Source organism: Excalfactoria chinensis, chromosome 1 (assembly GCF_039878825.1).
Source record: "Excalfactoria chinensis isolate bCotChi1 chromosome 1, bCotChi1.hap2, whole genome shotgun sequence".
Lineage (NCBI taxonomy): Eukaryota > Metazoa > Chordata > Aves > Galliformes > Phasianidae > Excalfactoria > Excalfactoria chinensis.
In genome coordinates, this window is record NC_092825.1 from 49959728 (window position 1) to 49985475 (window position 25748).

At 38.4% G+C, this 25748-nt stretch overlaps 1 protein-coding gene across 2 annotated transcripts in view; it reads left to right on the plus strand.

The window, feature by feature from the left end:
- The window catches only part of LARGE1 (LARGE xylosyl- and glucuronyltransferase 1), a 312296-nt gene that overhangs the window by 76996 nt on the left and 209552 nt on the right, over positions 1–25748 (plus strand). For both annotated transcript variants that reach the window (XM_072326861.1, XM_072326860.1), the window contains one exon: positions 8017–8204. In XM_072326861.1, coding sequence (XP_072182962.1) covers positions 8099–8204 — 106 coding nt within the window. In that variant the 5' untranslated portion in view covers positions 8017–8098. The remainder of the gene's footprint in view (positions 1–8016; positions 8205–25748) is intronic.

The following is a 25748-nucleotide window of genomic DNA, read 5'->3' on the forward strand; positions in this document are numbered from 1 at the left end:
AGAGCACTTGACAACACATTATTCTACAAGAACTTTGCTTCTATGTCAGGTAAAGGGAAGGAATTTGGGGGAAGCACCTTTCAAGTCAATTTATATAGCACTCACTCAGCGTTATGAAAGCCAAGGAAGACAGATAGTCCAAGTAGCATGTCTAAATACTGCAGCACTTAAAAAGTAAATACTGAGCCTTTACACACAAGGATTCCAGCAGGAAGGTTTCCAAGAAAGAAAAAAATTAAAAGAAAATATCTTGCTGTGCTGCCTAATGCATTTTGCGTGCAAGGAACTGTTGAGAGGTTGGATAATGTAATGGACTCAGTAAATTAGCACTGGAATTTTGGTGAAGGTTATGTTTTCTGTTCTCAATCACAGCCATAAATATATATTTGTCTGTTGTTTTTTGTTTTTGTTTTTTTTCCTATTTGCCAATGCCTTGATTACTCCAATATGAATTTCCCAGCAATTCAAGAAATCTTTCTTGCATTAGTTGTTCTGCTTTTATATAAATTCAATAGAAATACTTCTGATTTTAGTAATATTTAGGTTATGTGTAATGAGGTGTGTGGTACTTGTATAAAGAATCAGCTTTGTCCATTAATTATGAAAGATTCAGTCCGTATTTGTTGTGAATTGATGCAGTTTGAATTGACCTTATTGTTGCTATATTGAATTATGCTAGCTAACAGTTTAACCTGGGATTCTCTGCATGTTTCAGTGTGTAATTGTCTGCGTTCATCATTTTTTTTTTGCAGTAGGATCACAGCTGGAAGTTCTGAGGATTTAAATCAAGTTACCTGTGGCTGCTTACAAAACTGTAGAATCACAGAACCATGGCATTGCATTTGAGAGGGACCTCTGGAGATTGTCTAGTCTGACAGCGTGCTTTAAGCAGTCATCTAAATCAGGTTGTTCAGGACCACATCTAGCTGGGTTTTGAGTATCTCCAAGGATGGAGGCTCCACAGGCTCACCTGGTACTGAGAAAGCTGGACATGCTCATAGAACTCCAGATATGTCTCACTGAACAGTGAGGAGAGATTCCAGGGAGAACTCCTTGCATTTCTGATGCTCTTAAATACAGAGTAATTCCTCATCCTTGCCTTCTAGACTGCCTGCTCCTAAAAAGCCTGTATCTATCCATAACCTCATTGCTGCAGGAAGGTACCACCATATCACTCAGCGTACTTTGCTTGCCAGCCCCACTTTCTAATTTATTGGTAGTCTTTAATCTCCTTATGTAAAATTCTCATGACCAGTTTGATCAGCCTGTTGGATAATGGCAGTACTTTATAAAAAGCAATTGAAAAGTGCAACAACGATCTCTATTTCCATCTGAAAAATAAGTAGCTGCTTCGAGTGTGCTACTAATCCCCAAGTAAAATAGACCTTTAATTTGAGATTTGCACGTTAAATTATGAGGTTTTTGAGAGATATATATTTTCTTTTTCGGATAGGACATTTCTTCATAGAGAGATGTGGGTTCTTTTGTCAGGGATGAACACTTCATGTAATAATTGTTTCTCCTGGGCAAAACCTGCTGATGAATCTTTAATCCATTTCCACATTAGAGTAGCTTTCTACCCTGAGGATTGAAATAAAGTTAAGCATTACTTATGAGTAAGCATCTAAGTACTTTGGATGAAAAGTGAAATAGTAGCATCAAAATTGGCAAGAAAAGTGTTAGATGTGTCGTATATGGTGCCCTGTTGATTTGGAGACCACTTTGTCTTCCATAAGAAGAAACAAGATGGAAGAAGGAGAAATAGTGAGCAGACAAATACATGGCTCTTGAAGGTAGAAGAAGTCATGGTATCCTCACAGGAAGATCAATGATGCAGCAACATGCCAATGTTCCTTCCAACCAAGAATGCTATTCTGTAATAATTTCTTTGCTTTTGAACCTGAAATTCAGGTTTAATTTTAGAAACCTGAGATTCAGGTTTCTAAAAGTTGTGGTCTGAGTATAAACCATGATTCTGGGGCAGAATTGCGTTACTACTGAATGATTCTGTACCACAGCTACTACTACCAGTTTGCCATGATCTCCAGGATGTTCATAGTTCAGTGATTTGGGGATCTCGATTCCAAAGACATTTTTAGTATGGATGGACAGTATCTTGTTAGTCTTCTGCTCTGTGCAAACCGAGTCAGGCTGTTTTGCTCTTTGACTGTGTAGAGTCCTGAGTTAAACTAGGGAGTCTGGAAATTACAGTGCTATGTGCTCCTGTAGGTGAGGAGCTGGAGCAAATCTGAGTTTGGAGAATTCATTATGAAAACAGGTCTGAAAACAGGTATTATTCATGGGTTGCAATTGAAATGATACAGTGGCCAAGGTTTGTCTTTCTATCATGATTGTGTTTGGTTGCAGCTGTCACTTGTTAAATGGTAGATTTTTCTTTCTCCTCACATTAATGCTGACATAGTGGAGGCTTAGAAGAAGTTTACTACTCTGTTCTGTTGTATTCTTCTTTGATATTAAGTGTTAAAGTTTCAGTCATTCTTTCTTTTGAGCTTGAAAGGAAAAAAAGTGAAAGCATCTTACTTTTCTTTGTCTGCAATCACACTCCTGTCCAGATAGATCTCCATTCCTGCAGTAGTGTTGCTTACAGCCCTGCTGCCTGGAAACTTCTAGAAAGTTTTCATTATCAGACCACTAACAGAATTTTCCTAGAGCCACAGCACATATTGAGTGAAGACATAAAAGAAGGTGTCAATTCTATGGGCCTTGAGAGCAGTTAGCACAGTTGCAAGGCAGAACTCATTTTTGCTGTCAACTTACTAGCTATTTTCTGTCTTATAGATAGGGCTATTTTCTTGTAACTTATTGAGAAACAGTAGATTTGGTAGCATTTGGAAACTGCTGTAATTGTTCCTTTAAGGTGGTTTCTGAGGAGGATCCCTAATCCTTTCCTCAAGCCATGGTACCACAGAATCACAGCATCACAGAATAGGTTGGATTCTCAGGGACCTTAAAGACCACCCAATCTCAACCCCTGTCGTAGGCAGGGCTGCCACCCCCCAGCTCAGGCTGCCCAGGTCCTTATCCAACCTGGCCTCGAATGCTTCCAGGAATGGACTGAGAAGTCTGATACAGTGGGGAAGATCTGAAAATCAAGCAAATTCCGACAGTATACAAGCAAAGGGAGCTTTAGATTTGTTTCTATAACATGTTCTTCAGTGTGAGAGAGGGAAGAGTTTGGTGAGGGAGAAGATGATGTTGTCCTTCAAAATGCTATTTCTGCTTTAACAACTTTGGAAGTGGAGCATATTAGCAATGGAATGTTTTTCTAAATAAAGATTTATAGTTTCTTTATCTTTTATTTCACTATGCTGTCTTTATGGTATCAGATTTCCCTCTAGTGTGGTAAAAAATCTGTCAAATGGCCATGAGCTTCCAGAACTGGAAGACCACAAAGCTGCAATCCTCTTATAAAATAAAAAGCTGACTATCATGGAGTAAACTCCTTATAACCTCGCTTTAACAGTGTTTTAAATGAGCATTAGAAAAATACTGGCTAAGATACACAGCTTTTGTCTTTAGGTTATTTATATTTTGAGTTTGGTGAAAAACTGTGAAAAATCTTTCTTAAAGGATGGATTCTACAGTGACACAGAGCCAAAGGGGAAGCTTTACAGCAGAAATTGTTCATTGACTCTGTGACTGCAAGTGTGGAAAAGCAGAAAGAATTAGATAACATTAATTGAAGAAACATAGCAAAGCCAAGGCACAGGATTGGTGTATAAACATCTTTAACTGTATGTATTCATCTCAGTTGCTCTGAAAACAAACAGAAGATTACTGGGATAAGATTAACTGTAACAAATGCAAGAAACTGTATGAAGCGATTGGAAAAGCTTTTTATAGTAGAGCAGTTAAATCTAGTTAATTGTGTTTGATTTTTGTTTTCATAATTACTTCCATTGTTCCACCGAACTCCTGCTGGATGGCCAACATAGTCGGGCTGTCATGCCATAATTGGGGAAAAAACAACAACAAAACAAAGAATTGAAACCGAATACCAATGTGATTAGTGTTGTGTTACATGCTTTAATATATGTGCTGCTGATATTGGTTGAGAGCTGCCTCACGCTTAGCTGAGGAGATAATCCTTGATTTAAAACAAAGCAACCACTCTGACAAGGTAATGCGGTTAATGGAGGCGTTTAACCATATGCAAAGATAATGAAAGGCTTTCGGCTCACTGTTGTGGAGTGGTAAGGAGGTCATGAGTAAGCTTTTGCAATGAGAAACCCAATTTATTTTAATTCCCACTGCAACCTCTCACACAGGCATTGTCCAGGCTCTTAGCCTCTTATAGCACGGTTAGTAATAATCAAGCTGGCCTGAGGTTGCTGCGTTGCTGACTTTTGATCTGTACATGTGCAGTAGGTTTTATGAATCTTGAATTGCAGAAGTGTGGAGCATCTGACTGACAGCACGACATACATGATGGCACGCACACAGCTGGCTGCTGTGGGTATTACTTATTTCATCTGATTTCTAAAAAAAAATAAATTACATCATACCCTTGGAGCATATTCAGTACATTAAAAATTGAAGATGAATACCCTGAATGTATATGCCTTCTGTGTATATGTGGTAGAGGCAGAGAATCTGACCTTCCTTGGAAGAGTGAAGACCATGTTTAAAACTATTTATCTTGAACTGCTTACATTGGGCAATAAATTAAGAAATCATAGAATCATTAAAGTTGGAAAAGGCCTCTAAGATTACCTCGTCCAACCATTTGCCCATCCTCACAATGCCCACTAGCTGTGTTTCTCAGTGCCACATCCACGTGGTTCTTGAACGCCTCCAGGAATGGCAACTCTACCATCTCCCTGGCAGACCCATTGGCTGTTAGGTGGTTGGATTGTCTCAGCTACGATAAACTGCTTTTAAGACCTCCTAGACAAGTTGGAGTGTGAACGAGCAGTAGATTCTGTTGAAGAGATCTGAAACACAACAGTGAGCTGATGTGACAGAAAGGAACACAGCACTGTCCTGTTCCATGCTCAGCCATTGCGCAGCCAGTGTTGTCACTTTCCTTTCATGATTAACATCAAGCTGACACCTGATGAACTGAAAGAAATACTCAGTTAAGAACTGCATTATCTTCTTTGAATTTATATGAAGATGTCATGTTAGGTAAAAAAAAAAAAAAAATTAAACATAAAATGTATAAAAAATAAATGAGTCAAAATCTTCCCTTTTTAGCTAAGCATTTTCTTTATCAGTCACGGACCTTTCATAGAATTGCTTATGTAGATTTTGCAAATAATGCATTGTCTAGTTACAAAAAAATATTCAGCAGGTGTGGTGATTATATTCTCTGAAAACTAATATCTAAGACTCAAGAAGCATTTCCCTGCTTTTAGAAATTGGGAATGTTGGTCGAAAATTCCTTTAAAAAAGCTTATGGATCTTTTCTCTTTTAAAGCACTACAAAATGAAGTACTTTAGCATTTGCAGGGTGATCCATCACATGCTTGCTTATCGTTCTAGGATTTTCCCGGATACCTTCCTAGTGAGCTGAAGGATGTGCATGAATATACAGAATGGTCTGGCTGTGTTGTTTTTTTCCTGATAAATCACAATTTGCAGAAGACTGAATATCCCACATTCCAACCATTCTGTTGCAGCTGAATTGAGAATTCAGTGTTGCTCCTTCTACTTTCTTAACTTTTTAGGGTGCTTTATATTCATGGGACAGAAAACCTTGATTTCATCCTTCTCATTGACCTATTGACCTCAGCTCTTTGAAAGGGTAGATAATAGCAGGACAAGGGGAAAAGGGATTTAAGGTGAAAAAGGGAGGATTTAGGTTGGATATCAGGGGGAAGTTCTTTACCAAGAGAGTGGCGAGGTGCTGGAACAGGCTGCCCCATCCCTGGAGGTGTTCAAAGCCAGGTTGGACGGGGCCTTGGGCAGCCTGGTCTAGTATTAAATGTGGAGAATGGTGGCCCTGCTTGAGGCATCAGCGGGTTGGAACTTCATGATCCTTGAGGTCCCTTCCAACCCCAGACGTTCTATGATTCTATTCAGGAAGTTCATTTTCTTGGGTATTTAAAAGAATACATTTAAAAAATCGATTATTATTATTTTTAATTTGCAGCCTGAGGATGAGTTACTGCACTACCACCACTATAACCCTCAACTATGTAGTCTGAGTGTCATTATCCTGGAAATTTGTGCCACCTTATTTGTAGTAGCATCATTTCAGGAACATTTAGTGTTGATTCTATGGGCTTTACAGGTGTCATTGGTAGGAGCATCATGTGACTGAAGCACACTGCATTGCAAAATATTGCTATGAAAGAATGACCCTGCTTGTGAGTTAACTACTTCTAAGATTATTTTCATATGCATTGATTGATGCTAATGGTGCACTCCATGATGTTATAGGGATTGAAAAAAATGTAATTTCTGCTTCAAGTAAATGATTCTGTGTAGTAGTTTACAATATATATACATATAGCAAGTGTAGAACACAAAACTCAGGAGAATTATCCGTGTTTTCAAGTAGGCATCTAAAGGAAACTTTTTAGAGTAGTTGTACCAGCTATGTGATGTAAGGAAAATAAATGAAATGTAATCAGTATCCAAATGAAAGAAATAAAGTTAAGAGTCCTCTGCAATTTATCTACCAAATGTGTGTCTGTTTAGCACAGTGTCTCTTAATACCACAGCTGCTCATATTAAGTCCGTCCACATATTTTCTGCAGAATCTCTGTGGTGAGGCATTCACTCAGGTGAAAAGCTGACACAGTGGAATGCTATTTGTGCTGGCTCTGGACAAATTATAATCCGTTTTATCAGTTCCAAGGTCAGGAGTGCTACCACGTCTCTTAAACTGTAGTGGAGTAAAGTGGGCTCTGTTGTACATTTGAGGAAGAGCTGTAAGTTTCTCTGATTACTGCAGCCTGATATCCCCAGCAGCCAAGTTCTTTGCATCAACTTTCTTCTCTTTTTACCTTGTTCTGTTTCTGTCTGTGCTTCCTTCCCCATTGTGCTTAAGCACCAATTTTTAAAATTAGGAGACAGAAGGCCTTCCACACAAGGCCTGAACTAAACTTTTTCAACTTAATCTCTCCCTTTTCCAACTCCTCAAATTTAACACCAGCCTTCCTGCACTTGCCTCCCTTTAAATATCTATCTATATATATGTATATATATGTCAGTCTTGCTATAGATGTTTATATAAAGCAAAGTATGTATAACATGTGCTCTGCATGCCTGCACTGATGTGGGAATATTCATTTTGCTGTGAGTAAATATCCCTAGATTATTCTGCTATCTATGCATGTGAAATGCATATCAACTGTTTTAAATAAATCAAGATCCTATTTTTGCCTGTAAAAATGATGATGCTTTTCAGAATCTCCTTTTATTATAGCATACAGCATGAAGGTCCTCATACCACCTGTTTGTGACTAAGGAATCTTGCTTGCCCATTTTTCTTTCCTTTCTCTTTCATACAGTTCATCAGCATTGAGCTCTTTCAACGCACTTAGCAAACTGTCATTTTAATAGCACCCCTCACCCCCTTGACTTTACCTTTCATTCATTCTTCAGCCACTGTCTTGAGTTCATGACACCTGCAGCCAGCTCATTGATTGAATGGTTGGCTTTTGCTCTTTGGAAGCAGGTGAAGGAATACACATGGATTTCTCTTATCTGTCCAGGGGCACCACCACATGTAGGCATCAAAGAATCAAGAATGTCTTTAGAGTAAATGAGAAGCAAATACATATAGAAATAGAGGTGACATCTCTTTGTGAGATCAACTTTGTGTGTGTTTAGATATTATGATATGTTCTGTTGATGGTCCTATAGGGGACTAATGAAATTTGCTTTATTATTAAATAGTTACGTGTAACAATGAAATGAGTACTGCTTTGCAATTGCAATAACACAGTTCTTGGCTTTGATCTTCTAACTCTTACGGAATACTATCTTATTCCCCATTTCTGTAGAGAGATAAGCTGCTGAGACATTTTTTCCTTTCCTTTTCAGGGAGTAACATGTGGGAGGCTGTGGACTATTTGCTTCCAACATAGGAACAGCGCTGGGTTGGGAATCTGAAACTCCTGAGAGAATGCTGGGAATCTGCAGAGGGAGACGGAAATTCCTGGCTGCCTCTCTGACCGTCCTCTTCGTGCCAGCCGTAACGTGGATTTATCTGTTTGCTGGGAGTTTTGAAGGTAGGAGGGGAGTAACGGCTTGGGAGAGCGTGTGTTGAATGATTTGTGTCGGGGCAGACAGACGTAAATCAATCATCACTAGTTTTATTTAAATAAGCCTGTTTGATTTGCACAGGAAATGGCTCCCAACATGCAGGTTTCAACAAAGTGCCTTCCTTACCATGTTCTCACCGCTGAGGAGTGGGTTATTGCTGTTCAGTTTTCCTCTAACCCTTGAACTTACATGAAGTTGCAAACAGAACTCTGATCTCTGATTTCCCCTTATTTATTTGTCCTCTCTGTTTTCTGGTCCTTAACAGCGAATCTATGTTGTACACTGTAAGATTTTACTTCAGTTAAAATTATTGTCTTATTTTCAGTTCTACTCTTAATTCTGTTTGGAAATGTTTAAAAAGATACCCATATGTATTCGGGGCACTTTTTACATAACTCTTGTTTTTGTGGATGTGTGTGTGAGTCTTCATATGTATGGATGGTATGGGTCATGGTGTTTAATTCTGGGATATGAAGCAGAAAGTGTATCTAGCTACAAGAACATAGAGGGTCTGCAAGAAAATCCAGGAAAACATATACCTAGCATGGTTCTATATGTGGTACACGCTGCTAGGTGAGGGTCACTCAGTTGCAGGTTGTCTTTTGTCCAGTGGCCTCATGGCCTCAGTGAGCCTCTGCTCACTGAAACATGGAACAGGTGGTTCTTAGTTTGTGGAATGGGATGTGGTGTGGTGGAACTCTGCTCTGTGAAGTAAGCATAGCAGTAAAGAAATAATGAGATTTTTAAAGGGCTTTTACTCAGTGCATCCCATAGCACGCATTGAGGTTTAACAGAGCTTTCGGAGTGCCAGGATTGCCCAGAACAATTTGCCATCTTCTAACAGTTCTGCACTCTTTCATGATGATGCTGCATTGCCCTCTGTGTCTGTAACCATGACCCATGCAGTGATCCCTGATTGTTGTCATTTGGGGCATGAGTGTGTGAGCATGGAGGTTAAAATGGAAATGGGTGTAGCTCCGCCATGCAGATTTTGGTGAGTATGACATTCAGGCTCTTCTTCATTGCTGGTGAAAATGCATCACTAATAGTGATTACTGTGTTGAAAAAGTGTTACAGTTGAGAATTTGCTCTCTAACAGTTTTGTTGTGCTCTTTGTATTGATTTTAGTTTCCATGGAAACAAATTGGGTGCATTACTTTCAGAGCAACCTACATATGACTGTCTCGCGTTTCCTAAACAGAGCATAAATATGCACAGCCTGAACAACACCTGTCTGAGCAGCTCGTAGAGTTCCTGGGAAGTATTCAGTCTAAGACTTGCTGTGCTAATAGTCTGCCTTCACCTTACAGAACAGTCAGTATGTCACTGTGAATACCCCTGAGATGTTCTGTTTTCATTTGGGATGTTCTTCTACAAGAGAAGACATGAAAATAGTTGTATTACTTCTGAGTCTTCTTCCTGTACAGGAGATATGTCAAGGTACTAGATTCTGCCCATTTGCTTCTAGTGCTATGTCCTGCTTTAAAATCTGAATTCTGTGAAATGTTTTATGGGTTTAGGTTATATAAATACCTACGTAGCTGAAACCTGCAAGCACATGAGACTATTTTCTTGCCGTTCACCTTGTGTGAGGACTATTAGTTCTGGCCACTGCCTCTGTGCTTATTGTGCCAGAAGGATGAACACAAAAAATCAATGAATACCTAAGTCCTATTTCTTTATAAAATCAGTTTGAATCCAGGTCCCTGTGGGTGGCCATTGGGTGTTATACCTGGGACAGCTCTCCTTTCAGAGATCTTCAAATTTGTGTATGTGCATCGACTTGCAGCCATATAACTGGTACTTTTTATCATCAGACTTGAAACAAGCAGTACTTTGCCTTTTCAGTTGTGTATCTGATGAACTTTTTCTCTATTCTTAAAGGAGTTCAGTGCAGTTAAGTGAGATTAGAAAATGTTGTGTCCCTCATTACTTGTTACTAAGCAGCTTTTTGTTGTTTTTATTTTATTTTTTGAAGGTAGAGCATTTCATTTCTGGCACTAGCTTAAAAAAACCCATTTCTTAGTTATCTTAACATGAAGAAAGGTGTTTCATCCTTTAAAAAAATTGTTCAAATACAAAAACTGTTCAGCTTATAGTCTGATAAATTTTAAAATTCATTGTTTTAAATGTCAAGCAAGCTTCTTTTATGTAATCCTGGCTGAGCAATTTGTGCCTGGCTTCAGAACTAAATTGGATTCCAAGTTAAATTACAAGTAAGGGCATCTAAAGATTTTCAGTGTATATTGCATGCGTCTCTGAATTAGTTGTATGTCAGGTACAAATATTTGCTTATGCAAATTTATTTGGTTACTTAAAATTCTGCCTTAATGGGCAGTATCTCTGTGAGCTCATTCTAGAATGAAACACTTATGGGATTCACATAAAACTGAAAATATATGGGGTGCTGGCTGCATACTTGAACAGCAATGATCTAGCACTCAGAACAGTACTGATTTTGTTGATTTTTAAAAGCTGAGCAAATGCAGCCCTCACCTTTTTGTTTTTAGAAGAATATCACGCTGCCTTATTGTAATGACTATTTTAATTGTGTCTACAATTGTAAATGGAGTACTGCTTTAAACTCCTGCGTGTAGAATCCTTTGTTTTTACAGAGGGTTCAATACAGATCTTGAAATTTGCTTCTACATGCTATTTGAGGTGACTTAAAGCTCTCAGTGTGAATTAATCTTAAATGAAACCAGGGAGCAAAGCCCATTACTGATTAAGAAGCCTTGCACTGGAAAAGGACTGCAAGCGATGTAAAGTCATTAACTCTTTCCGCTATCTCTCTGTGGCTGTTTATTTGGTTCTATTTTATTTTAATATTTGGCTGGGGGATGAATGAATCTCTGTTTATTAGTTGAACACCGGGGTAAGTTAAAGTATATATTTAACCAAATAATAGCTAGCATTTTCCTAAGCTTGTACTTAAAATGGCCAGAGAGTTGAAGACATTCTTCAATTTATTTGACTTCTTGGGGGTTTTTTTATGCCACTTTGGTCCACATGATTAGTTTATGTTTTAATGTCTTTATATGTTAATGCATACTTAAGTAAAAAATGCCCCAACAGCATGGTACTTTGATTTGAAACCAGCAGGAACGGAGAATCCTCTGCAGCTTCTGGCACTAGGTGTTTCAGATTAAACACAGGTGCTGCTAGGAGTTTTCTTTCCAGTTCCTCTGGTTTCAGATTCAAGTAAATGGCAAACAGAGCAAACTTGGCTCTTTTGGGGCAAGCAATTAAGCAACCAAACAGCTTCGTAGTTCTATTTCATTAATGTCTTTCTTAAATGGAGGACCCCAAACTGGACACAATGTGCTGGATGTGGTCCAGTGAGTATGAAATCAAGGGAAATGGTCACTCCTTTCAGTCTCTTTGCTATGTTCCTGTTGATTGTTCCCAGCTTGAGTTGCTATCCAGGCACACTACTGGGTCATACATAACGTAGTGTCCAGCAAGACCCCAAGTCCTCCCAGAAGGACCAATCTCCAACTTGGATAGAGGAATTCTATTAAAGACATTAAATAAAATTGCACCTACTTGTCTCTCGTATTCACAGCTATAATCACTACATCACAGGAAGCAGTCAGGTTGGACATGTCTGATTTACCCTTTGTAAATCCATACTAATTTCACTGTCAAGGCTCAGTGTGTTTCCTTTTACAGGTACTTATAGCACAGTTGTGGGTTGTTGTTTTTTTTTTTCTTCCACTAAGATAAACTAGTTGAGCTAGCTGAGTTGTCATGGCAAAGAATTTTGTAGTCCTTTTCTTTCTGCAGTTGTTTGTTTGCTTATGTGTTTTAGAGCATTGGAATCAAATGTCTCTTCAGTACTTAAATCTTCAGTGTTGCATCTTTAAGTTATTTGTTCTTGATGCAATTAACAATTGCACTACTGCTTTGTTTTCATATATCTAAGGGCTTCAGTTATTAGTTTGCCATGGCATAGCAGTGAGTCCACATTTAAAAACCTTTTATAAGTGCTATATTGGTAGATCTGTAAAGCAAAATATACCCCAATGTTATCAGTTCCCTTGGTGTGGCTATAGATGGAAATTTTGTTTTCATTTTGTTTTTTGTTTCTGTTACCAGAAATTATGATGTCTACTCTGAAAGTAATACTTCTCTTATTATGTTTGCCCTCAACATCAGGGGCGGATGTTGATGGCATGGAGTAGAGGTTGAACCTTCCCACCAATATCTCATTACACGTTGTTGCCATGTGACAGATGGCAGCAGAGGGGCAGTCTGACAAAATAGTGTCTGACATGGAAGCGCGTGTGAAACTAAGCTGTGTCATTAAATTCCTCTATGTGGAAAGAATGGGACTCACTGACATTCATTGACACTTGCTGAATGTTTATGGAAGACTATGCAGTGGATGTGAGCACAGCAAGGCGATGAGTAATGTGTTTCAGCCATGGTTACAGCAACTTGAAAGACAATCCAAGTTCTACACAGCCGTGTGGATTTTTATTACTGCGGCATGTAGGCTTCGTTTATCAGCGGTGAAAATGCATAGCTAATGGTGGTGACAATATTGCAAAAATACTGTTTTGTAGTTTTCTGTTGTAGTTTCCATGGAAATAAATAGGAGGCATTACTTTCGGAGCAACCTATGTGCAAATCAGCCTGCTGCATCACGGCTGTCACTCAGACACTGCCTTGAAATATTTATTGAAGGTTTCATTATCCAAGCTGTGACAGCAATAGCTACTAAAAGCCTCATTAATCAAGTATAAATGTCTATTAAGGTTGTGAACTGGAATATTAAGGAGGATTTTGATTATTATATAGCCTTAGAATGTACCTGGTTACTGGTTGTTGTTTTTAACAATGCACAAGGGCAACATAATTTCAGTTATCAGTTACTTTGAATGAAAAAGCTAATTGTTCCAATATTCTTAAATTACATTCAAAAGGCAAGGCAATAGAGTGGGAAGGGTAGAGTGCATTTAGAAAAGAGGAAACTGAAATAACACATAATGAATTTTCATTAGAAAATAGCAGTTTCACTAACCAACATTTGCTTCAGAGATGGCATCATTTTCCCATATATATAGCAGTTTACTATCCCCTCTATTGTGGAGGTCATGTAAAATTGGATACTTGGAACTGTAATTTGATATCACTGATTCCTCAGGGAAGTGTCCATTGTGGCTATGTACCCTAAACACTTTCGCTGTCACCTCCATCTGACAGGATGAAAATACACTGGAGCTGCCAGTCTCTGTGTGGCAGATCCTCTTGAGTTTGGAAGTGTCTGTTTCAGGGCTTCTGTTTAGAAAATGTGTCACAGGAAAGGAAGAATCGATAATGTAACTTTTAGATGAAAACTGGAGAAGTGGTTGTTTGTAATTGGGTAGGGTGCCTTTGAGAGAGATAAGGATTAGTCTGTTTTTTGTTAGCTGCTGGACTAGCATTGTAAGAGTAAGAGGTCTTCCTTCTTTCTTGCTTTCCTGTATTGTCCTGTTTTCACTACAGTGTCGAGCAGCTGTCATTCTCTGACAGAGAGTGTACTTCAGTCCAAGCAATCTGTAGGGATGATTGAAACCAGAGTTGGGCAAACACCTCATAAAATACAATAAAGTGAAATGAAGGAAGGCTGCAAATACTCATCTTAGTATTTAAATGGGTTGACTTTGATGCTGTTCATACTCTTTTTGTGTATGCTTTCCATAAATATTCTAGTGAATATGTTAATTGGGAAGACTGTCTAACAGGAACAATGAATATCCAGTTTTAATATTCATGGGAGGCAGATTTTGAAGTCATATTTGTGAATACTTGAATCAGACAACTGATTCTGGGAGTTCAGCTTTCTACAGTTAAGTGCCAAAAGTTTATCACATGATCTGTGTGCGTGATGAAAACTGCTTGAATTTTTAATGCTTGCAATAAATTGCTCGTAGCAAGAGGCAAATAAGTAATTAATTGCTAAAATGTTTATCAGATACTTGGAGCCGATGAACAAATATTAGAAAATAATCCTTTCACAGACAATGTAATCAGAAAGAGGCAAAATCTGAAATTGCGTTTTTTTCATTACGATTTGCACGGTTTGCTTGAATTTTATCCCTTGTGTGTCTCAACAGGATTAAACAAGAACGTTTAATCTAATGTCCATTTAAAGTACGAGTTTCAACCTCTGTATCGATCCTTTCTTTTTAATAAAGTTCTAAGAAAGGAGGTCCTGAAAGAATGCCTCTGCTTATAGTAAGCATATTGCTGTGGTAAGAGCCAGAACAGGATGGCAGGAGGTGTATTTATGTTAAGATTGGCTTACTGTCTACCCCTTCTTGAATGCTGCTTCTGTGCGTATTTCCATCCTGGAGTGGTTTACTTCTCTTCTGTTATTTTTTTTAGGAGGTATGCTGACAGTTGTCACTTCAGCACCTCTTTATCTCAGCTGCAATCAAGATATCTTACTCAGTATCTCTGGGTTTTTTACTAGTGGATCCCTACAGTGTAAAATCCATCACCATAGTGAAGACCTCAGGATTACACTGAGTTATGTTGTGTTATCCTGGGAAACTCCTCTTTTGATGAAACGCTTGTGATTTGGATGCACGGAGTACTAACAACAGTTGGTCAAAGTATGCTTTTGACCAGAAGGTCCCTGCTGTGAAACTGGCTAATTTGATTCTTTGCTCGTCATTTTTAGCATACAAATTCAGTATCACCAGAAATAGGTTCTGCTTTACAGATATGAGAACTCTTGCCTGCACATCTTGGAAGAAAATAAAATTAACAGGCAAATATGAAAAAATAATGAGCTTTTCTCCCAGTTGTCTAAAGAAACAGTCTGCATTTGAGCAATGACTGGAAAGACGAAGTAGTTTCTATGGCAAAGCAAGAATGGCCTGACACAGAGAAACTGAGCCAAAATGCAGCATGGCCATGAGAAACCTCTGGGAGTCAAACGGAGTACTGATGCCTATCTGGTTTTCTTCTCTACCCCTCTTTCAAGTAAACTAAATGCTTGCGTTCCTGCAATACATTTTAACCTTAACAAATAAGGTCCACTGAAGGCTCGGCATCCAAATGCTGGTGTCAGTGCTGTTTCCTCTTTAGCTTGCTAGAAATTCCCATTCTTAAACCAACACATTCTAGTCTCAGGAAATGCCATAACTTGCAGTGATCGCTTGTTTTTTCAGGTCACTGTATCAAATGAAGCAAACCCAAATCTTCCTTTTGAATAACATTGCATAGACATTTGTTCTCTTTTGATACCTTTTATTTCTCTCTCTCTCTCTCTCTCTCTCTCTTTTTATTTAAGGATATGCTTTTTGTTTTTTGTTTGGTCTTTTTCTCCCACAAGAGTTAAAGTAAGCTGTAGGTTTACTTTCTTTCCTCTCTATACACCTCTTGGTTGGATGGATTTTTTTCTTGTTTTTTTGGTTTTGTTTTTGGTCTTCTGTTTCTAAGCATGTCTACCAGTCTTGTCTTGGCTTTCTTTATCTTGTTGGCTTTTAGTCTGTCATTTTTGTCAGAAACATAAAGATCAGAGTGGAAAGGAATTATTTGAGCAGGAACAAGCTGCCAGCTTCTTAGGAACAGCAGTGTATTCTGAAGACAGTCTGTGGAATTTCTCAAGATCTTTGCTTTGTCTCTTTCTTCCCTGTTCTCTCAGCAAACTCTGGGGGAAAATGTGGGCTGTGAAAGTTACATTGTACAATAATAAGCTAATTATTTCCAAGAGGAAGAAACATACACTAGGTTTTGTCTGGGCTGCACAGAAGACCAGTAGTTGGAAAGCTACTTCCTGATTGCTCCTCTTTCTCTGTTTCAAAGATGGGCGCTTCCTGACTCTATAGTAGAAAATGTTTTTCTACAGACAAATTGTAAAGTAAGATGAACTCAACCATTGTGTTTTTTAGAACACCCAACCCCCCTAACAAGCAGAGCTTGGCTTTTTGAAACAAAATGTATGGTTTTATATGTATGCCAGACCTTCTTTGAGTGCTGGAACTAATGTAGCCTGTGATCAATGTCATGCAGCTGATTGATGTTGAAGCTGCTTTTCCCACAATTAGGGTATTTATAAAATCTAGCTCCCATATGGGTCTCCCGGTGTCTAAATAAATCTTGAGCTCAGGCTGCAGTGTATTTCTCAATGGTAAAATGTATAGCATCTCTCATCTATCTTACATGTTCCTGACAATTGTAGAAGCTTCATTACCTCCAACTTCTTTCCCTCTAACAAAGTCATCTGAAATTTGCCATTGTGTTTTGGGGGTGAACAGGCAAGCAGGTCAACAAATATATACAGCCAGGATGGGGAAAAAAAACAATCACATGAAATAGAAATATTTTAAAAGATTGGAATAAAAAATCAGCATTTTGATTCTGGTGAATTGAGGTAAAAATCTTAAGGGACAGCGTATTGTATTTGTAGTGCCTTTCAGTAATTTTGAAACTTCTGTTTTGAATATTTATTTAAAGATGCATAATGCAAGAAGGGGAACAAAATGAATGATATTCTACCAAGTCAAAAATAAATTCCAAGAAATACTTCTCACATCATGCCTGATCTTCCTGTTTTCTGCAGGTGATACTGTGGAATGGCAGCAGAGAAAGAAAGATAATGTCCTGATATCAGATGGATGCATTTTAGTTATCCTTAGCTTAAGAATACCAGCATCTTCCATACATCATTTTATCCCCTCTTTGCCCTTTTCAAACTTATTTCAGTCGTTGAATTGTTCCGTTGAGCAGTTATTTCTATCCCTTGAAGTATTGCCTCTCATGTTGCTTTGCCTTCTGCAGTGCTTTTTTTTTGAGGCTTGAATCTAAGGGCTTCAGAAATACTTCAGTCTCCTTGGAGAATTGAGTGGAACGCACAACTAACATAACAAAAAATAAAATAACATGGGCTGACAGCAGTCGACTTGGTTCACTCAACCTTTAGACACCAACAATAGGAGGAAGAGTTGGTGTCCTGGAGAATAATATGTTTTTAGCCTGAGATTTTCTTTGTATTTAACAGCGATCAAGCCATTTGAACTATCCTGCTATAGCCATTTTTTCCAACCTGTATCATGCCTATCCTTTTTGCATAGTTCTGTGAAATAGGACTCAAAGTGCAGGATGCAACCATCAAAAATTTAAACATTTTCCTCACCCACCCACTCCTTTATAATTCTGCTCAGTTTTTAAACTGTTACATGTCAGAGTATGAAGAAATCCATGGGCAGGAGGGAGTGACTACAGTTGAAATTACAAGAATGCTGGATTTACCACATTTTCCTAAGTTAAATGTATAGCTCATAACAGAACTTGATTCTATTCTGGTAAATTTACCATTGTTGGTGTGTTTTTTTTTTAAGGATAACAACTTATATAAGCCTAGTTAAAATATTTTGCAGTCTGAATAGTGTTTCATAATGAGGTGTTCTGCCAGTCAGCTTGTAATGACAGGTCTGTATCTGTTCTAAATAAAAGATGCATGATCTCCTCTCTGCACAGTTATTCCTGTCGATGCTCAGTGAAATTACCTTGTAACTTTACACCAATGTACACTTTCTGACACCTGGAGTAGCTTATAAGATTGGATTTAAGCATAAAGTCCTGAATTGGAAAACCCAAAATACCAAATAAACCAAAGTTATGGCTGTGGTATGGTCAGTGCTGCTTGTGGTGGCTGTTAGCTGACCTAGCACAGGTACTGTTAGGCAAGAGACGGGCCAGTCTGAGAAGCAGAAGCAGCACTGATTTCTAGGTAGGGACTGTTGTCTTTATGTAATAGGTTAAAACCAGTGCATCAGGTTTCAGCTGCACTGCGGCTGCTGGTGCTACCAGAGCATCAATATTTTGTTCTCCATATGAGAGACTAAGGTTGTGGTGGTGTAGTGTAATTTGAAAGGGTGTTGGATGGTATTCTTGCAATATAGAGAGGATTGTGTCTGGAGCTGTAATAAAGCCATACCCAAGACAATAGAAATACTCTTATATGCTGGAAAGGACTGGAAGAAATTGCTGGTGTAAAAGACTTGGAGGAGCTAATCGTTTATGATGTGATGAAATAGAGGAAATATAGTAATTCAGAGGAAGTTGTGTTCCTTTCTTCACACCATTTTCTTCCTCTTCTGTTTCTCATGGTTTTTGAACAGTTCGGTTGGGAGGGACCTAAAAAGATCATTAGGTCCAACTGCCTGAGTTTTATCACTGATTTTTTCTTCCTTACTTGAGTACATCTCTCCTAGAGTAGTTGCAGCAGTCTTTTGTTTAATTTGTTTTCCAAAGTGGAATTGACAGACAAATTTTTAGGTCCTCCTTAAAAATGGCACAGAAAGGTTACTGATATTTATTTAGCTTTTGAAGATTTGTAGATTTTCAGCATAGGAGGGTCTATTAACAATCTCTGTCTCTAATATCTTGTGTAGCACAGGCCAAATTATATTGTAGAGCTGACAGAATAAAGCTAGCCAGTAATCCCTGCCTCTGACCCGTGCCTTCCATATTTAACAGAATTTTACCTCCAGCCAGGTTTCTGAACTTAATTTTAAAGCTGGTGGAGGATTCTAGAATCAGTCTGACATATTATTCCACCTTGTTCAAGGATACGTGCTTTTATCCTTGTCCAAATTTTTCTAGGCTCATTGGAGGAAGTAAAAAATGAGAATTAGATGAGGAAAAGATATTTTAGAAGGATCATTTTAACAATTTCATGTAAAGTAAGTGGTCATGACTATGAGATAATTCAGTACATAAATTGAACTCCTAAGAAGTATCACCTTGAGAGCAAGAGATGAGAACACCATGGATAGTAAAACATATACCTATTTATAGAAAGAAATAAATTTATAGGATAATTACAAACCCTACCATAGATAATGGAAACTAGTTACCAGGATGATCCATTGCCACCCCTGTTCAGGAAAACTGTTTCACTAATGTATACTATATTCTGGGTTCAGATTGCAGTACCCTTTCAGGTGTGGAAAACAAAGTCCTTGAGAGAAGGTTAAATCAAATAGTATCAGCTGCAAGTTAAAAATATGTATTAACTTTAACAAACAAGATTTATTTGAGCACTAATTTGGCAAACAAATTATTCATGAGATCAAGGCCTTAAAAGTTATGTTTTAGCAAATTTGTAGATTCTCCAAATAAAACGTAACGCCGGTGTACACAGTTTACAAGTTACCTTTGTAGCATTAAGAAATGGAAGACTTTTCATTTTTCACGGCGTTAAGTCATTCAGTATTCTAAAATCATACTGAACTAATACCACAGCCTTAATACTTCATAATCAGTAAATTTCCTGCTCTTCACTGGATTTAATTTAACCTGACTCAGTGATTTTGCTTGTTAACTTTAGCAGGAATAATATTTTCAGATGACTGAGTGCTATAAAAGTCTACTTTTTATTCCCTACTAATCAGGCTATTATAAGGCGTATCTCCAGTGATCTACACTGACTTTAACAGAGGTTTCTTTTGGTCTGAAAATGTAATACACACAGAATGTTTTCTAGGGGTATTAACTGTAATGGATTTAGCTATTTCACCTCTTGCTTCAGTGCATTACAAACCCAAGGGTTTAAAGGAAAAAATCTCTGCGGAGAGGTTGCATTTTGCAGGATATTCTTATAGGGAGCCAGTATAAAAATCTGTCTGCACAGCTACGTGTAATTATTGGTTTCCAAGGAACTCCAACAAGCTCTCTTTAAAGCTTTGCCAATATACACAGAGGAAAGTAAATCTGAAAACAGCAATTATCTAACGCGTTTGAGTTGGGCAAAGGTATTAGTTGCCTGTTCACATGCACTTGAATGAAGCTGTGATGAATTAAGACATCTTCCTGTAGAATTCAAACGCCTTTAACCAAACAGTTGAAATCTACTACTTATCTCCTTTAAATCATGTGACTTTGTTTGCCCAAGAGTTCTGCTTTGCCTCGCAGTAACCTGACTTCACAGCTGCTGGTAGTGACTCGCAGCTTCATTCTGAGTTTCTTGCTTTAGCAGGTTAAATATTTAGGAGCAAAACATACCTAAATTATTTATCTTTTCCTCCTTTCCCAGTTTTAAACATTCTCATATGTCCCCTTTCTCTTCAGCTACCATACTTGCACCTCAGTGATTTGATATTAATAGCAACGATTAAGCAGTTTCAGCTCATCAGAGAAGAGATATTAATCATCATCAGACCCAATGAGAAGTTTAATTTTCTGGTTCTCTTTTTTCACTAAGCTCTGGCGGCTGTCACTCGCACCGATGTCTGCGGGACATTTAATAATCTTCTGAAGATGCATTTCAGTGGTTTCTCTCCTTTTATTTCCTCTGTCAATCTCAGCGAGTTTCATCATTGCAGGCTTTAATTGAAGACCACTGCCAGGAGATGGAAAGAAAATTCTTTCTTGAACAAAGCTGGCTCAGGAACTCATACCTTTTATTGTATTCAGGAGGCAGACAAATTAAATGCAAATGTTGAAAACTAAGGGAATTGTTGTTTTGCTACATATATCACTACTTCTTCCCTTATAAAATGCTATTTTCTCTCTGTCCTTAGCTCCCGGTTTTCATTTTCATTTTGCCTCGGAAGTATTGTTAGATTTGTGGTGCAGTAAGGAGGTTCAGAATGAACCAGGTGGAAAGAAAGAATCCACATAAAAAAAACTTCATAACTTACACCAGGACTGATATGTCTCATTGGCAGGATAGCATTATCACAGTGTTAAAATGTCTTTTTCCACCTCAATTGAAACAGCTTCCAAAATGACATGTGTACCAATGAAAGCAGTTATGTGGGGTATTACACTAGCTAATATAGCAATAGCTATTTAAAATGGCATGTCATCTTAGACTGGCACAAGTTTTACTTATAGAGAAGCCCTAAAACTAGCAAAATAATTTTCTGAAATGATGCTCCTACTGTCTGTCACCTGCTAGCTACCGTAAAATACCAAAGTCCTGTCTGTATAGGTGCTAATTTGCATCTCCTGCCTATTCGGAGGGCTGTTTTATCAGCTTCTGAGTAGAAGCTCTCCATTGGGAGCAGCACGCTACAGTTTTGTAAGTCAGAGAAGAATAGATTGGACTAAGACAAAACAACGCAGGGATCTCAACAGCAAAATGATTAGTTGCCTGTGTGTGCCAGATAGACCTTGTTTCCTATATCATGGATTCATTGCTTGAACAATAAATGTGTAGCTGGTTAATTTATACAGCCTTGATGTGAAAGCACTTATGTAAAATTTTAAGCAGGTGATAATTGAATGTTACTATGCTTGCATTACCAGGTTTTTGAGTAAATTTTTCTGTTGCTTAAAAAACAGGCCCCTTCACATTTTTCAGGATCATATGATGATAGAATATCCCAAGTTGGTAGGGGCCTGTAAGTGTCATTGAGTCCAACTCCTTGCTCCACATGGGACCACCCAAAATTATAACTTATAAGAGGCTCAGGTTGGATACCCAAAAACTTTTACCCCAAATCAGTTATTAATTCTGAGTATCTGTGCAGAAAAAGAGAGGTCCTTAGTCTGACACTTTGCTGTTCTGGGGGGATTGATTTATTTCCTCTTGCTAGAAGATTCTTGTATCACAGCAGATTCTCGTATCCAAAATGGCCTCGGTCTGTGCTTCTAACCTGGATAACTGCTGTAGGCCTGCAAGTTTTCTAGGCACAGAAGCTACCTGAGCTTTATTAAAAGTGGCCTTTTACAAAGAAGAACTTTGTTGCCATCAATAGCTATTTTTCTACCTTGGGGACTGAAAACACAGAAGGCCTGGAAATCAAATAAAAAAGACATCAGCTTAGAAAAAAATTGCTATTACTGTATCTGCTGTCAGTAAAGAGAGAGCAGAACCTTCCCCCACAACAAATTTACAACAATTAATAACAATTTTCTCTTGATTGACATAACAGCTTATTTTGCAAATTCATTCAAGAGAGACAGATTTAGAATAACATCGTCAACCTAAGGCAAAGCAAAATGGTATTTTAAAGCATACTGGACTGCAGTCTCTGAACATGAAATCTGGTATACAGTGGAGGACAGAACATACCTTTACCTTTATTTTTCTAAGTGTAGGATACTGCTTTTGAAAAGAAACAGTTTTGCTTAGGGGCAGACTAGGAATGGAAAAGCTCCTACTGGTGGAAAGCTTACCTGTGGCAATGACAGGCTGGCAGAACTGGATCTTCAATTAGTGAGAAAGAGGAGGAATCACTAGAAGTGAAGTTTAGGAGCTGTGTTTTTAGTGAGTCTCCCAAGAGAGGTGTTCTAATTGTCTGGTGAAAGATGAGGAATTAAGGCTTTAGGTAAGGATATAGGAGGTAATGAATAGGAGGAAGGAAAACACCCCGCTCAGGTGTTATTGTTACTTGTCATAAACAATTCCTTTGTAGGGATCTGAAGAAAATGCGAGGAACTGGAATTTTTGAAGTACGCCAGGCAGGAGCTTGTAATCAGGTGAGAGGCCAACTTTTTACAAGGGCATATAGTGATAGGACAAGGGGAAATGGTTTAAATCATAGAATCATAGAATCGCAAAGTTGGAAAGGACCTACAAGATCATCTAGTCCAACTGTCCTCCCATTACCGTTGCTACGACAAGCCACTAAACCAGATCTTGTAGCTTCTCATCCAGACACCTCTAGAACACTGCCAGGGACGGTGACTCCACCACCTTCCTGGGCAGCCATTCCAGTGCCTGACCACTCTGAGAGAAAAAGTTCTTTCTTATGTCTAATCTAAACCTCCCCTGGTACAACTTGCAGCCATTTCCTCAGGTCCTGTTTGTTGCCTGGGAGAGGCCAAGTCCCTCCTCATTGCAACCTCCCTTCAGGAAGTTGTAGTTGTTTATTCTCTTTTACTGTAGTGGCCAATCTAAATTCAGGTTGGGCTTTTGCCTTCCTAACTTCCTCCCTGCATACCTTAGCATACCTTACCTATTTAAACTAAAAGAAGGGAAAATTAGGTTGGATGTCAGGGGGAAATTTTCACTTAGAGAGTGGTGAAGCACTGGCACAGGCTACCCAGAGAGGTTGTGGGTGCCCCATCATTGGAGGTGTTCAAGGGAGGTTGGATGGGGCCCTGGGCAGCCTGATCTAGTGCCTGATCTAGTGATTAGCAGCACTATCCATGGCAGCGGGCTTGGAAGTAGATGATCTTTGAGGTCCCTTCCAACCTAAGATATTCCGGCATTCTATTGTTGATTCTGTGAATATAGAAAATCCATCTACTCAGTCCTTTCAAGAGGGAATACAACTCTGAGAAGTATATATGGAAGAAAAAGAGGAAAGAGAGCTGCAAATGAGGTACTTTTAGTGATGATGGATGGTGCAAAGATTATTTATGGTCAGTTTAAGTCTCTCTGACTTCCTGGCAACTCTTTTCATAATCATGTACCCAATTAGATAACCAGAGGTTCTGTGCTTAAAAATAATGTGAAAAGACTGGAACTTGTTAAGAAAGTTGTGCTCTTCCTCTGTACTTTAATCAAGTGCTCCAGTGTATCGCAAAATAATCAAGAAATAATTAGAACACTGAAGTTTTGAATAACTTTTTTCCATGCATATATGAAATGAAAGAAAAACATCCATGATATATTAAATAAGAATGGTCCTGTATGGAGACAGAAAAGTTGGACTCGATGATCCTTATGAGTCCCTTACGACTCAGGATATTGTGTGATTCTGTGTTATACTTTTAGATGCTGATACTGGAGTAAAGGAAGACACATTAGAGATGAACTGAAAGAGTCAGCTCTGTCATTATTTCAAGACGGCTGGTTGAACATGAGCATGACATAATGGCTGTGAGAATTCATACAGGGGCACTCTCCTAATGATCCCTGTTGATTATTTATTTGCAAAGAAAACAGCAGAATGTTGTTACCAAGCTGATGGCAATATCAGGGAGATGAGAAAAAAGCATACAGGGGGGGCTACCTGTTCTGACAGCAAAAATAGAGTAAAAGAAGTCTAGAACTTTACAAATGAGCTAATACTAGACATTGAAGTATTTTGTCTGAATATGTTTGTTGAGAAATAAGTGAATCTTAGTACTGTGCTAAAGCACATGATGGAAAGTCAAACCTCTTTCCTGGCTGTTTAAAAGAGAGAACAGTTGATAAATAGGGAAATTCGTAGGAAGACGAGGACTGTACATAAGCACTTAGTACTGCAAGCCAGCTAGACTTGTCATTGTATAGACTAGTGGATTTGAACTGAACAAGATACAGCCTTAAATTGCAGCAGTGGGAGATTTAGGCAAAGGTTTACAGGATGAAAAATGGTTCCAAATGTAAGAAGTGTGAGGAGTCCTGATAGATAACGGACTCGTAGAATCTCCATCAGATGGTCTTTTTCTAAAGGAGGGTGACAGAATGGCACATTAAGTTCAGTGTTGGAAAGTATGAAATAAGGCACCTTAGGAAAGAGGAATCTTAATACACGGTAGTGGACTCTTGTTAATCGTTATTGCACTGGAGCTAGATCATGGCCTTTTAATAAATACTACTTAGGAAAACTGTCTTTGACACTGAAAGGGAGTGGATAATGCATGTATGTCAAAAGCCAATGGCAAAATCTAGTAGACCTTGCAACTTGTTAGAATGGGAGACTTAATTGTATTTTTCCTTTTCCAAATTGAGAGCTTTCTAAATACACAAGGCATGACAGAGTTTTTTTAGATAAACAGATACTGTTAATACTGCAACAAATGGATTTTATCAAATCAGCAGCACACTTAGGATGGAAATTGGAGGATGTTATCTGTTCATCAGATCAGTGTACTTCTGCCACAGCCTCTCAGTGGAACTGAAGAGAAGGAAGAAGCTTTCACTGGTTCTAAGGCAAAATTTGACCTGTTAAAAAAAGGGCTTAAATGATTTATCAGCATGGGACAACTGGGCCTTAGCTCAATAACCAAGAAGGTCCCTTCTAATCCTATGTGGTACCTTCAAAAATATATTCCCTCTCAGGTTCCAATGAGCAAGCCATAATCTCCTTTGCTAGAGAATGTATATTATTTGAAGCTTATGTTTGGCTTCCTTGTGGTTTTAAAACAGCATTTTTAAGGATTAAATCAGCAGAGCTGATGATTTCTTTGGTATTACTTGATGAGTAAATGACACCTGCATTCTCTAGTAAGTACTTTTGATCTAGTGATGAAAAACACTATAGGCTAGGTAATATTATTGTTATTATAATGAAGTGTTAGGGACTGATTAGTCACATCAGACTTTTCAGGCAGGGGAAAAGAAGTGTTGATGGAGAAAAAGGAAAGCTGTTAAGCTCTGGGAATGCTGCTTGTAAGTCTTCTTTTGAGTGACAGTCTTAGTGTAACCTGAGCTACTCAAGGCACTTGTGTGGGGAAGTGGATGTCTTTCATAGTGGGTGGTTCGCAGAATGCAATTTGTAAAGAAACATACAGCATGTATTGAAAAAAGCTCTGATCTACCTTTCCTTTCTTTACCTGACACATTGATTTTTCTCCTGCTATGCTTCCTGTCTTGATGGATCATTGAAAGTGTTCTGCAGAATACAGAC